Raw genomic sequence first — 14,010 nt, forward strand, 5'->3', positions numbered from 1 at the left:
GTGGTCAAGGTGCAGGATGCCATCCTCCTTTTGGAGACTCACAATATACTTGTGCTACTAGAGGCCTTAGAAGTCCCACAGTGATCAGACCTTTTAAAGTGTGTCTATACCAGCACCCAAACTTATTGACCCAGGAACTCTTTACATCATATTACAACCTCAGGATAGAACCTTGTAGAAATCACAGCTTAGCAAGCACACCTTCAGGCATAATAATATCTTTTTATCCTTTAAGAGGGTGTATTGCACTCCCAACACCTCTAATAGCCAGAGAAATCTCCAACACGTGGATTTTTTCCCTTGAAACCTGGTGAGAGAAGTATTTTTGAACCAGGGAAACCTTCCACACACCTGCTTGCTCTGTCTTCACCTGTAAAACTCCTCTGGGGTCTGGCCAGTCAGAAAGTCTGAGGGGTTGAATGTAAATTCCAGAAAGCGAGAAATGGAAGGAACAAAAATGTTACAAAATGTCCCTGCTTGAGATTCATTGACAGTTGGCACCATATTCTTTTGAGTGTACATTTATCCCAGAGAGAGAAACATTTCCATCCCATCCCTTGCCATTGGGCTTTTAAATAGCCAAACACTTTGAAAAACAGAGATGGTTAATCTCCCATGAAAATGAAGCTTTAGCTATTTTCCACTTCATCAATATGACCTTTAGTGATATAATTCTCTTCCTGTGTATTATGCCTGCCTTTGCAAGTCAGTATGAAATAAAAAGCTATTTCTTGAACACACAAATACACATTCTCTCTCTCTTTCTCTTACACACAATTTGAAATGACAATTATGGTTAGAGCTTAGAATGGTTCAGAGGTTACTATAACTAAATGAAGTTAATTCTGTTTTGCAATTACCTGCATTTCAGTTTCAGTATTTGCTCAGATGACTTAAAGGCTTTGAAAGGCACGTTCAAATAAACTTCTAAGACCCTTCTAGCTATTGATCTCTGCTGCATTCATTAGATTCACTAAGAACACAGAGCTGGTTTGCTACAGTAGTTAGCATCTACCTTGTCATGTGACAACTGCAATTATATTTTTTGGCGATGAATACAATCTTTGCAGTGATTACCTTTTAAAAATTTTTTTAGCCAATTAAATAAAATTTGGTGACATTTCAAAGACTGTTAATCACAACCAAATGCTCTAAATGTCAGGATGCATTGAAATTTTCACTGCTAACTAATGAATCACTGAGCTAATTGTAGTTCATCATCAGGCCCTTGTCATTGTTATTATTATGGAAAACACTTCCATCTCTCTCGCTATTCAATAAAAATAAGTTCTAGACAAATATGAAGAGAAGAGATATTACTCATCAAAGCATTTGAATTTAATTGCGTTCTTCAAAATTCTCCAACTGCAGATTGCTGCAGAGAAAACCAGGGACTCAGCCACGGAGGAAAGTAATGGTTCTGAGTAAATAGCTCCGGGCAGCCCCTTCTTCCAGTCTGCAGTATTCAGATATCTTTATTTCCCTCTCTTTCTTGCCTTTTGTTTGGGAGAGTTTTTCCAGGATGTTTTCAAATGAGTTATATGAACAACAGTCCCGGGGTGTCCTGATTTTTTTTCCCTTCTGCAGCCTCTGTGACCAAATGCATACATCACTTGTATTCAGTGGCACGTCACTGGGTTTATCCAATGCCGTGAAGGCTGTGTTGTATTGCAGGCTCTCCAAAACATCTCCAGAACAACCTGTTGTTAAGACAAGGCTGCAAAGCTGTTCTTTCTTATTGCACTATGTTGGTAGTATCTTAGTAGCATCTCAGAGAGGAAAGGACAAAGTCATTTATTGAGACTATGAAAGTCTAGTTGAGGTGGGTCTTCAAAGTGGAGGAAAGGGAAGAGGCTTTGTTGAAACTGGGTACGAATCCTAAGTTATAGTTTAGGATTGGTGGATGCAGCAAGGGGAAGATTTTGAGGTCAGGGTTTCAAAGAGTTTTAGGGTGTAAATTGTCCTTTGATGCTTTCTGTTGAAGAGTTGATGGGTCTTTCAGGAAGTTCCTGGAATAAGCAATAAAGTTATTTGCAGTTTTCATCTTCCTGAGCAAGAGTTTTCTAGAATAGTAAGTTATGTCAATAAAGACAGTAGAATAGGAGTTACGTGGAAAGCTTTGTGGTCCGATGGCCTTAGTTCTCAGGTATTTCTACCTACTGATACTGTATCATGGGCCCTGTCTGCTCATTAATTTAAGGACATCTGTCCAGTCTGAGTTGCAGGAATGGCTGTCAGGGCCAAGACTAAAGTGAGGCACTTTCCAAGGGCACAGAATTTAAGGAGCACTCACTCACTCTCAGGGTAGTGGCCTTGGTGACTGCCGTGCCACCCTGGAACACTGGAAAGGATAAAGGGAGGAAGAGCAGGAGAAGGAAATGCACATTTGTGGAGCCATTGGATTGAGGAATGTCATCTCATCATTGGGACGCCATAGGTAGAATGTACCGAATCTGGGAGTAGATTCTGGAGCCGGACTGCCTGGGTTCAGATCTCAGCTATGACAGATATTAGCTGTGTGATCTTGGGCAAGATAGCTAATCTCTCTGTGTCTCTGTTCCTCACCTGTCAAATGGGGTTAATGATAGTACTTATCTCAGAGGGTAGTAAAGATTAAGTAGGTTAATACTTGTAGCCCAGCATATAATGAACATATAACCTGTGTTGTAACAACCATATAAGCATATTATTGCCATCTTATAAACGGAGAAAAGGATATTCTGAAAAGAGACCTTATCCTAGGCACCAATTTGTGGTGCTGAGATGTGTTTGAGTATTTTCTGCTGTACTATGGTATTCCATGCATGTTTTGAGTTGGTTTTGCGTTGTCCTAATACAGCCATGAGGCAATTCATTCCATCCATCCATCCATTCATCCAATCTGCTTTCAAATTACTGCAACTTCAGACTCTCCAGTAGTATTCTGAGTTCATGGAGACTGGGCATTACTCTTCAGTGTGAGTGCTTTCTTAGCTCTGGTTCATCAGGAGCCAGCAGCAAATCCAAGGGCTGCCTCCATCCTTCCCTCGTGTCATGGTCAACATATTGAACGTGCCTGTACGTTGTCACTCCATGCCTTTGTACATGCTCTTTGCTCTCTCTGAAAGGCTCTTACCCCAGATGCTCACCTCCTTCAGGTATTACTCAAATGTCACCTTCTCATTGAGGTCTTCCCTGATTATTTTTTCTAAAGTTGGCCCTCTGCATTTTCTATCCCCTTTCTTGCTTTTTTTTTTTTTTTTTTTGACTTAGCATCACCATTATCCAACATACAACATAATTTACTTACAACATAATTTACTTACTTTCTTTGGTATCTCATCAAATAGAATACAAACTACACAAGCAAAGAGATTTTTGTGTTTCATCCTCAGTGCTGTGTGGGCACTTAGGAAATAATTTTACAATAAATGAATAAACTTCACAGATGGTAGTGGTGGGAGTTTTCACTACTGAAGGTTAAAAGTTGTTTTGTGTGTTCCCCATTGTCATATAATTGTAGGGTTTTTAAAGGACATTGCTTTGTAGCATTGAATTGTAGCATTAATAGCATTCATTAAGGGGATTCTTCACCAGATTCAGGGGAAGGACAGGAGTCTCTGACAACCATAGTCTGGTCACCCAAGCTACCACGCACAAAGGCTGGGCACTTTTGAAATGCTATGTAAAACTGAAAGTTGAAATTTAGAGTTTTGTACCCCAGTGGGCACAATCTTGGAATTTCAGCATGCTATACATACTAACATACATAAACAAATATATAATGTTACATGTTAACAAATATATGTTTAAAACAAACCCTAAAAATGGGGTTCTTACAGTGTAGTCTGAATTGGCACGTTCCTGACTTTATTCTCTATGTGTACAAAACCTCCTTGATTTTATTACATAGCACAGTCTGCATCCATCAGACTCATTCAAACTAGACTCATTTAGATTTTTAAAGAGATGTTACCTGTCACATATTCTGCTGCCAGTAAATGTGTTTCTAAAAGGTTGTTGTGCCAACTCCTTTGGACTTGTATTCTGAAGTGTTATCCATGCTTGAAGATAAGGGAGGTTAACTGTCCTAGAATCTCACTTCCTGCCTTGTGTGTGTTTTTAGGAATTCTCTTCTGTGGTTCGTATTTAGTTCCAGCTTTTCAGAGCAAATACGGAAATCCGTAAGTGGGGAAAGGCTTATCCTGTAGGTTCTTTTTGGTGATGCAGAATGAGCTCTCATTTTAAGAGGCTTCCTAAGCCCAAGATCTCATGCTTCTGAAGACTCATGGATATACAGAGCCCTCTGATGAGTTTTTCAGTTTGAACTTATTTCTTCCCACAGTTCAACCACACTGGACAAGGAAGCATCTGCAGCCAGGCCATTATGCTCATCACTGATGGGGCAGTGGACACCTATGACACTATCTTTGCAAAATACAATTGGCCAGATCGAAAGGTAAGCCGATGTTGATGGCGTCCATGCAGTGCCACGTGTGGAGAATCTATATTGCATTGTAACCTCCAGATTGTCCATGGATAAGTACCCCATGTAGATTTAATCTCATGATGACCTGTGGTTTCTCAGCCTTGTGTTTTCTGGTTGACCAAGACTGAATACTATGGCTTTTCTTGTTTTCAAAGTGAAACTTCTTTGGCAGAGAGAAGAAACCCATGAAGACATGTTTAGTGTGTTCAGTGAAAAGATTCGTTGTGAAGTATGCTTTTGACCTTAATGGACAGTGCTTCTCTTTGTTTTCCATGGAGCCAGGGCTGCGTGCTGGACCCAGCATCTATAGAATGGTGAAGGCAGCCATGGTGGCCCTGCAGCCATCTCCTTTATGTTTCGATGTTCCTATCGTTCCTTCCTGGGCCCTCATTACCATCCAGAATCTCCTTTCCATCCCCCAGTGCTGTTCCTCGCTCTTGTCAAAGCTTGTTTGTTCTCTATTCAAATTCTTTCTTTGGTTTCCAAGCTAACATTTATTTATCTGATAAACACATATGTTAGGGTATCAGTGACAGATATCAAGGTTTTTGGTGTCTTTTGAGTGCCTTAACCCAGAGTTCCTCAAGCTGTTAGCCAGTTTGAATTCCCTATGGAGATCTTTTAAATTGTGGATCCTATTGTACACTTAAAACAGAATCAAAATCTCTGAGGGTGTGGCCCAGGGTTCTGTGTTTTTAATAAGTTCCTCAAGCGGACACCAATCAGCAGATTAGCAGTTGGTGATCACTATCTCAACTAAATGGTGAAATATGGGCAAGAAAAAGAGGTGTGTCAGAGAGGGTGTTATCCTGGGGGTATCACAAAGGCGCTTTCCTATCCTATGTGCCAGTGGCATTACTCTGACTCTTTCTGTTTGGGCATGAGGCTATCTAGACCAAGTCCCTTCTGCTTCTTCAACTCTGTATGTTTAATTTCTGGGAATTGAACTAACCACACCCATGGCAAAAAGAAACAGAAGACAAATGAGAACTGTGCACTCAGCTGTATCCAGAAAGCATGTACCCTTGAGTCAGCGTGAGCAGTCATTGCACATTCTTTCAGTCATTCTTGGTCCCCATGTGTCTCTGTTAGCACAGGCATCTCACCTCACCAAGCATGATTCTGGTGCTTAAAGATACATATATATTTCGTACAACATGGTCCCCAAATGGATGCCTCCCCTATTGCTCAACCTTAGAGAAAACCACCATTTCTGAAGCTGGAGGGAAAACTAGCTGTGCTGGGCTTGCTGAGAGTAGGTGGGACTCTGGCATGGCACCTGCGTGAGGGAGATCCAAGAATAAGTTTGGCTGAATGCAGCTCCCACAATAAGCACTGACTTTAGAGTCCAACTGTTGAATAAGATGGAAGTTCACTATTGGACAAGGTGATTTTAAATGAGATATTTCAGGTGATGATTTCCAGGGACACGTAGAGGCCAGAGTTAATTCCTGATAAATGTATGTGATGCAGAGTGAGGAGGATGCTGGCTATGCTTGCACCCCCGCAGCACACAGCACAACGCTGGGCGCATGGCCACTACCTAATGCACAACCCTGAGGTGTGGCTGAGTGACTGAGGGGCCTGGGGGGGAGGCCACAGCACTAGTAAACATGGGTAGGGCCATGGACATTTTGTGGTCAAATAAGATGTTCACAGATGCTGTGACATCTCACAGCATGTTGAAGGATATTTCACATTATTTAGGACCATCTTAAATAAAAGAAGGAAGTAAAAGGGGCTTTTAATAAGCAGCTACATTAATACCAAATGTATTATCTTGTGAGACTCGTGCTGAATCATATGAATCCCTCTTGCTTGGTGATACTTGATGGATAGCTGTAGCCCAGGAATATTAGAATTTAAACATCCTATCCTTACTTGCTGGGAGAGGCATAGGATGAAGGCTGCAAAGTCATAACTCTTCAGACAAAACACAAATTTCAACATATCTTTCCAAAGGAACAATATTGACTTCAGGCCAGGTGCTTTCTTGGATTAATTGGAACCAGGGTCCTGGAAATTTCAACATTACATTGAAGCAGTTTGATCTACTTATAAAATATTACCAAGCAGAAGCAGACTTTCTTTCTGTAGCAAGAGGGCCTTTATCTATGATTAGAAATTAATAGGAGGATCCCTCCCCTCCTACGCCGTTCTGGAGAGTTCCATGACATTCTTATGCATATACATTCTCTTCTTGATGACTTCTCTGTGAAGGTGCAGGTAATAAATTTACATAAAACCCCAATGTGATTTAGCACTGTGTTAAAGAGATGCTGTGTCATGTCTAAGCTGTCATTTTTCTCTATTGTTTTGAATGTTACTTAGTAGAGGGTTGGGTCATGCTGTTGTTGGCTATCTTCAAGATTACAGAAACAGGAAATGGAGAGAGTAAAATGATCTTAAGGCTGGAACCTGATTCCTATAAAACAGTGATTCTCAAACTTGAGTGAGGATGAGAATCATCTGGAGGGCTTGTTCCAGCACAGATTGCTCACTTCACCTCCAGAGATTCTGATTCAGTAGGTCTCGTGGGGCTTGAGAATGTCCATTTCTAACAAGTTCCCAGGTGATGTGGATGCTACTGGTGGGCGAACTGCACTTGGGAACTACTGCCACAGAAATAGCCCAAGGAATAGGGTTTGGTTACTTGGTGGGCTCTGCCACTTCTGCTTCCCTCTGTTTACCTTTATGAGGGCCTGTTCCCTCAGTCAAATTCAGTGCACAGGTATGTGTTTCTTGGCTCATACTTTGTTTAAAAAATTGTCAATTACTGATCATGATTTTAAAATCTGGAGACAATATAAAATTTTAAAGTTTTAGTTTCATAAAGGGGTACACATGGCACGTTGGAGCCAGCATTCTCATATGGCAAAAAACGGCTGGAGCTGAGGAATGGCTGCTCCCTTAGATGGCAAATGCCTGCTCCTTTTGGCCATGGCCTCCATCATGCTCCATTATTTCCTCTCAGCCCACTTCACTTAAATTCTTTACATACCCATAGGTGTAGGGTTCTGGACCACTGCTCTAGATTAACCCAGCCTCTAGGTATTTGTTCCTTTCTCTTAGGTCTGCCATAAGCTTTCCCTCTTCTTCTCCAGCCAGATGCCATCTTGTCTTTACCTGAGTCCTACACTTTATACTTCCTCAGAGCTGTATAAGAGAAGTGTATAACTTAATGTCCAGTACTGTAATCACTTCTGGGCCTAGTTTTCATTTTCACTGGTTTGGTGAGTTCTTGAGGACAGATTCTGAATCTCTGATCAGTCCACCACCATGCACTCTATTGTGTCCTTGCTGAGAAGTATAGCATTGAGTCCTTAAGGGTAGTCTCATGATTCCTGTCCACTGGTGTTTACACCCTGTATAAGCTCCTCACCTTGAGTGTAGTTTGCACCTGTGACTTGTTTCTAACCAATAGAATATGGTAAAGGTTAGAGAATCTTGCAGATGTAATCAAGGTCTCAAGTCAGCTGATTTTCAGCTAACTAAAAGGATATTATCAGGAGTGGGCTTTACTTAATTGAAAACCCTTGAAAGAGGGATTGGATACTCCCTGGAGCCAGGAGACTCTCCTTGCTGGTTTGATGAAATTAGGAGCTGTTTGGAGAATTCCATGTGGTAAGGAACTAGGGGCAGCCTGCCTCCAGCCAACAGCCAGAAAAAAGCTGGACCCTCCGTCTTATAGCCACAAGGAAATGAATCCTGTGAACGGCCTGAATGAGCTTGGAGGCAGATTCTTCCCCCGTTGAGCCTCCAGTTGAAAACACAACCCAGTCAACACCTTGATTGCAGCTTTGTGAGACAATGAACAGAAGATTCAGCTAAGCTGTGCCCAGACTTATGACCCTCAGAAACTGTAAGATAACAAACATGTGCTATTTTAAGCCACTGCACTTGTGGTCACTTTTTATGCAGCAATAGAAAACTATCAATATTAGAAGAAACAAGGTGAAGGTAGAAAGGAAAGAGAATCATTTCATGGTAGCAATGCTATGAAACATCTCCAAACTTAGTGGTTTAAAATAACCATCTATTATTTCTTGCAATTTTGTGGGTTAACTGGGCGGTTGGGTCTGCTCCCTGTGGTGTCCAGTGAAGTCACTGAGGAAGCTGTGTTCATGTGTGAGCCTGGCAGAGCTGCCTTGGTTCTCTTCCCTGAGGGCTCTCTTTCCATGCGGTGTCTAATCCTCCAGGTGACCCTGTGAGTCCTCTCTCTTCAGTACAGTAGCCTGGACTTCCTTACAGTTTGGCAGTTGGGTTCCAAGAAAGGAAAGGAGAAGGAAATGGGGAGCAGGCCAGGGGAGCACTTGTGGGTATCATGTTTTTTTTGTTTGTTTTTTTGCGGTACATGGGACTCTCACTGTTGTGGCCTCTCCTGCCGCGGAGCACAGGCTCTGGACGCGCAGGCTCAGCAGCCATGGCTCACAGGCCCAGCCGCTCCGCGGCATGTGGGATCCTCCCGGACCGGGGCAGGAACCCATGTCCCCCGCATCGGCAGGCAGACTCCCAACCACTGCGCCACCAGGGAAGCCCCGGGTATCACGTTTTAATGCTTCCTAATCAGGGCCTTGTGCGAGGCAACTGCTTAATAAAACATAGAATGAGTTGGAAGAAGGAAGCCATTACTGGTGATTTAACTATGAGTCTGTGAAGGCGACATCATGATTGCCTATGCAGTGTGTCCCTTGCCAGCATGTTATTGCTGGGAACAGAAATGAGGAGCTCTTTATTCGTTTATTGGATGCCATTTACTTTTGCCTAATATACATTGGTTAGTGGCTTCATGGCAGCTTACACACTTGGAATAAAATATGAACTCCTTAGTATGAAAGGGACTCATTCCAGGATCTACTTAAGAAATAAAGCTGCCTACATTTCTACATTTAAATTAGAAAAATGGCTATACCTGCCATTTATATAGTTGCTCTTTCAAGTGAACTAAAAAAAAAAAAAAAAAAAGAGAGAAAGGTCACAGAATTATTAATCATTACCTCCCCTGATGTGTAAGACAGAGTGGATAGGTAAGAAATTGATAAGTTAGAGATTTTAAAAAGAGGTTGGCAAACTATGGCCTACTGCCTGCTTTGGGCAGTCCTTGAGCTAGGAATAATTTTTACATTTTTAAATGGGGTAAAAAAAAAGCTAAAGGAGAAGAATATTTTATGACTTGTGAAAATTATATGACATTAAAATTTTACTGTCTGTAAACAAAGTATTATTGTAACACAGTTATACCCATTTGATTATATGTCGTCTGTTGCTAAATAGTTGCTAAACCCACTGGGGCTGCACGCAGAGAGTAAGAGGAAAGCCAGTTGTGCAGCCTTAGGACGAGGCTGTCGGGGTGCACCTAAATGATTTTCCTCTTCTAAAAGCACAGGGCAACCTCAAAGGTGAATGCTATTTCAGTTGAGTGTTGTCTGTTTTGTTACCTCCCAAACAAAAGTGGAGGTGGTAGCTGTGAGGCCCCTCAAGAGACAACCAGGACTCGGGGGCCTTGGAAGACGCCTGGTGGGGCTACAAGGAGGGGTGGACACAAGCAGCTCTTGGTGTGGGGTTAAAGGGAAGCCCTTGATCATAGAATGGTTTGGGGACCTGGCTTTGGGGCACTTTTGGGAACTGTTGGAAATCTGTGTCCTTTGAACTGGTATCACATCGATCTCTAAGAAGGGGCTCTCTTGGGAGTTTTGCCCCAGGCCTTCCTCCCTTTGCACAATTTGGAAGCTAAAGCCTCAATCCCACCGTATCCTAGTGGCCTCAGAAGTACTGAAAGACTTAGCTCTGCCTCGGTAGCTCTGGGGTGATTTTGGAAAGCCTAGGAATCCCTCTCTCGTCATCTTTCCGGGCACAGGTGCCACTCTGGAGAGCAAAATTCCTGAGCTGAGTGAGGAGTGAGGGCTTATCTTTTTTTTTTTTTTACATCTTTATTGGAGTATAATTGCTTTACAATGGCGTGTTCGTTTCTGCTTTATAACAAAGTGAATCACTTATACATATACATATGTTCCCATATCTCGTCCCTGTTGCGTCTCCCTCCCTCCCACCCTCCCTATCCCACTCCTCTAGGTGGTCACAAAGCACTGAGCTGATCTCCCTGTGCTATGCGGCTGCTTCCCACTAGCTATCTATTTTACGTTTGGTAGTGTATATATATGTACATGCCACTCTCTCGCTTTGTCACAGCTTACCCTTCCCCTCCCCATATCCTCAAGTTCATTCTCTAGTAGGTCTGTGTCTTTATTCCCGTTTTACCGCTAGTTTCTTCATGACATTTTTTTTTCTTAAATTCCATATATATGTGTTAGCATACAGTATTTGTCTTTCTCTTTGTGACTTACTTAACTCTGTATGACAGACTCTAGGTCCATCCACCTCATTACAAATAGCTCAATTTCATGTCTTTTTATGGATGAGTAATATTCCATTGTATATATGTGCTACATCTTCTTTATCCATTCATCTGATGACAGACACTTACGTTGTTTCCATCTCCGGGCGATTGTAAATAGAGCTGCAATGAACATTTTGGTACATGACTCTTTTTGAATTATGGTTTTCTCAGGGTATATGCCCAGTAGTGGGATTGCTGGGTCATATGGTAGTTCTATTTTTAGTTTTTTAAGGAACTTCCATACTGTTCTCCATAGTGGCTGTACCAATTCACATTCCCACCAGCAGTGCAAGAGGGTTCCCTTTTCTCCACACCCTCTCCAGCATTTATTGTTTCTAGATTTTTTGATGATGGCCATACTGACTGGTGTGACATGATATCTCATTGTAGTTTTGATTTGCATTTCTCTAATGATTAATGATGTTGAGGATTCTTTCATATGTTTGCTGGCAGTCTGTATATCTTCTTTGGAGAAATGTCGATTAAGGTCTTCTGCCCATTTTTGGATTCGGTTTTTTTTTTTTTTTTTTAATTGAACTGCATAAGCTGCTTATGAATTTTGGAGATTAATCCTTTGTCAGATGCTTCATTTGCAAATATTTTCTCCCATTCTGAGGGTTGTCTTTTGGTCTTGTTTATGGTTTCCTTTGCTGTGCAAAAGCTTTGAAGTTTCATTAGGTCCCATTTGTTTATTTTTGTTTTTATTTCCATTACTCTAGGAGGTGGGTCAGAAAGGATCTTGCTGTGACTTATGTCATAGAGTGTTCTGCCTATGTTTTCCTCTAAGAGTTTGATAGTTTCTGGCCTTACATTTAGGTCGTTAATCCATTTTGAGCTTATTTTTGTGTATGGTGTTAGGGAGTGATCTAATCTCATACTTTTACATGTACCTGTCCAGTTTTCCCAGCACCACTTATTGAAGAGGCTGTCCTTTCTCTACTGTGCATTCATGCCTCCTTTATCAAAGATAAGGTGACCATATGTGCGTGGGTTTATCTCTGGGATTTCTATCCTGTTCCATTGATGTATCTTTCTGTTTTTGTGCCAGTACCATACTGTCTTGATTACTGTAGCTTTGTAGTATAGTCCAAAGTCAGGGAGCCTGATTCTTCCAGCTCCGTTTTTCGTTCTCAAGATTGATTTGGCTATTCGGGGTCTTTTGTGTTTCCATACAAATTGTGAAATTTTTTGTTCTAGTTCTGTGAAAAATGCCAGTGGTAGTTTGATAGGGATTGCATTGAATTTGTAGATTGCTTTGGGTAGTAGAGTCATTTTCACAATGTTGATTCTTCCTATCCAAGAGCATGGTACATCTCTCCATCTATTTGTATCATCTTTAATTTCTTTCATCAGTGTCTTATAATTTTCTGCATACAGGTCTTTTGTCTCCTTAGGTAGGTTTACTCCTCAATATTTTATTCTTTTTGTTGCAATGGTAAATGGGAGTGTTTTCTTGATTTCACTTTCAGATTTTTTATCATTAGTGTATAGGGATGCCAGAGATTTCTGTGCATTAATTTTGTATCCTGCAACTTTACCAAATTCATTGATTACCTCTAGTAGTTTTCTGGTAGCATCTTTAGGGTTCTCTATGTATAGTATCATGTCATCTACAAACAGTGACAGCTTTACTTCTACTTTTCCGATTTGGATTCCTTTTATTTCCTTTTCTTCTCTGATTGCTGTGGCTAAAACTATGTTGAATAAGAGTCGTGAGAGTCAGCAACCCTGTCTTGTTCCTGATCTTAGTGGAAATGCTTTCAGTTTTTCACCATTGAGGGCAATGTTGCGGTTGGGTTTCTCATATATGGCCTTTAATATGTTGAGGAAAGTTCCCTGTATGCCTGCTTTCTGCAGGGTTTTTAATCATAAATGGGTGTTGAATTTTGTCGAAAGCTTTCTCTGCATCTATTGAGATGATCATATGGTTGTTCTCCTTCAATTTGTTAATATGGTGTATCACGTTGATTGATTTGCGTATATTGAAGAATCCTTGCATTCCTGGAATAAACCCCACTTGATCATGGTGTGTGATCCTTTTAATGTGCTGTTGGATTCTGTTTGCTAATATTTTGTGGAGGATTTTTGCATCTCTGTTCAACAGTGATATTGGCCTGTAGTTTTCTTTCTTTGTGACATCCTTGTCTGGTTTTGGTATCAAGGTGATGGTGGCCTTGTAGAATGAGTTTGGGGGTGTTCCTCCCTCTGCTATATTTTGGAAGAGTTTGAGAAGGATAGGTGTTAGCTCTTCTCTAAATGATTGATAGAATTCGCCTGTGAAGCCATCTGGTCCTGGGCTTTTGTTTGTTGGAAGATTTTTAATCACAGTTTCAATTTCAGTGCTTGTGTTTGGTCTGTTCATATTTTCTATTTCTTCCTGATTCAGTTTTGGCAGGTTGTGCATTTCTAAGAATTTGTACATTTCTTCCAGGTTGTCCATTTTATTGGCATAGAGTTGCTTGTAGTAATCTCTCTTGATCTTTTGTATTTCTGCAGTGTCAGTTGTTACTTCTCCTTTTTCATTTCTAATTCTATTGACTTGAGTCTTCTCCCTTCTTTTCTTGATGAGTCTGGCTAGTGGTTTATCAATTTTGTTTATCTTCTCAAAGAACCAGCTTTTAGTTTTCTTGATCTTTGCTATCGTTTACTTCATTTCTTTTCATTTATTTCTGATCTGATTTGTATGATTTCTTTCCTTCTGCTAACTTTGGGCTTTTTTTGTTCTTCTTTCTCTAATTGCTTTAGGTGCAAGTTTAGGTTGTGTATTCGAGATGTTTCCTGTTACTTAAGTTAGGATTGTATTGCTATAAACTTCCCTCTTAGAACTGCTTTTGCTGCATCCCATAGGTTTTGGGTTGTCGTGTCTCCATTGTCATTTGTTTCTAGGTGTTTTTTGATTTCCTCTTTGATTTCTTCAGTGATCACTTCGTTATGAAGTAGTCTATTGTTTAGCCTCCACGTGTTTGTACTTTATACAGATCTTTTCCTGTAATTGATACCTAGTCTCATAGGGTTGTGGTCGGAAAAGATACTTGATACAATTTCAATTTTCTTAAATTTACCAAGGCTTGATTTGTGACCCAAGATATGATCTATCCTGGAGAATGTTCCATGAGCACTTGAGAAAATGTGTATTCTGTTGTTT

The 14,010-nt window shown here is 40.9% G+C and overlaps 1 protein-coding gene across 1 annotated transcript in view; it reads left to right on the top strand.

Annotated features, from left to right (window-relative positions):
- Positions 1-14,010, top strand: part of CACNA2D3 (calcium voltage-gated channel auxiliary subunit alpha2delta 3) — a 784,136-nt gene that overhangs the window by 401,476 nt on the left and 368,650 nt on the right. The window contains exon 11 of the mRNA XM_060022702.1: positions 4,325-4,438. Within this exon, the coding sequence (XP_059878685.1) occupies positions 4,325-4,438 (114 nt within the window). The remainder of the gene's footprint in view (positions 1-4,324; positions 4,439-14,010) is intronic.

This window comes from Delphinus delphis, chromosome 10 (assembly GCF_949987515.2).
Source record: "Delphinus delphis chromosome 10, mDelDel1.2, whole genome shotgun sequence".
NCBI lineage: Eukaryota > Metazoa > Chordata > Mammalia > Artiodactyla > Delphinidae > Delphinus > Delphinus delphis.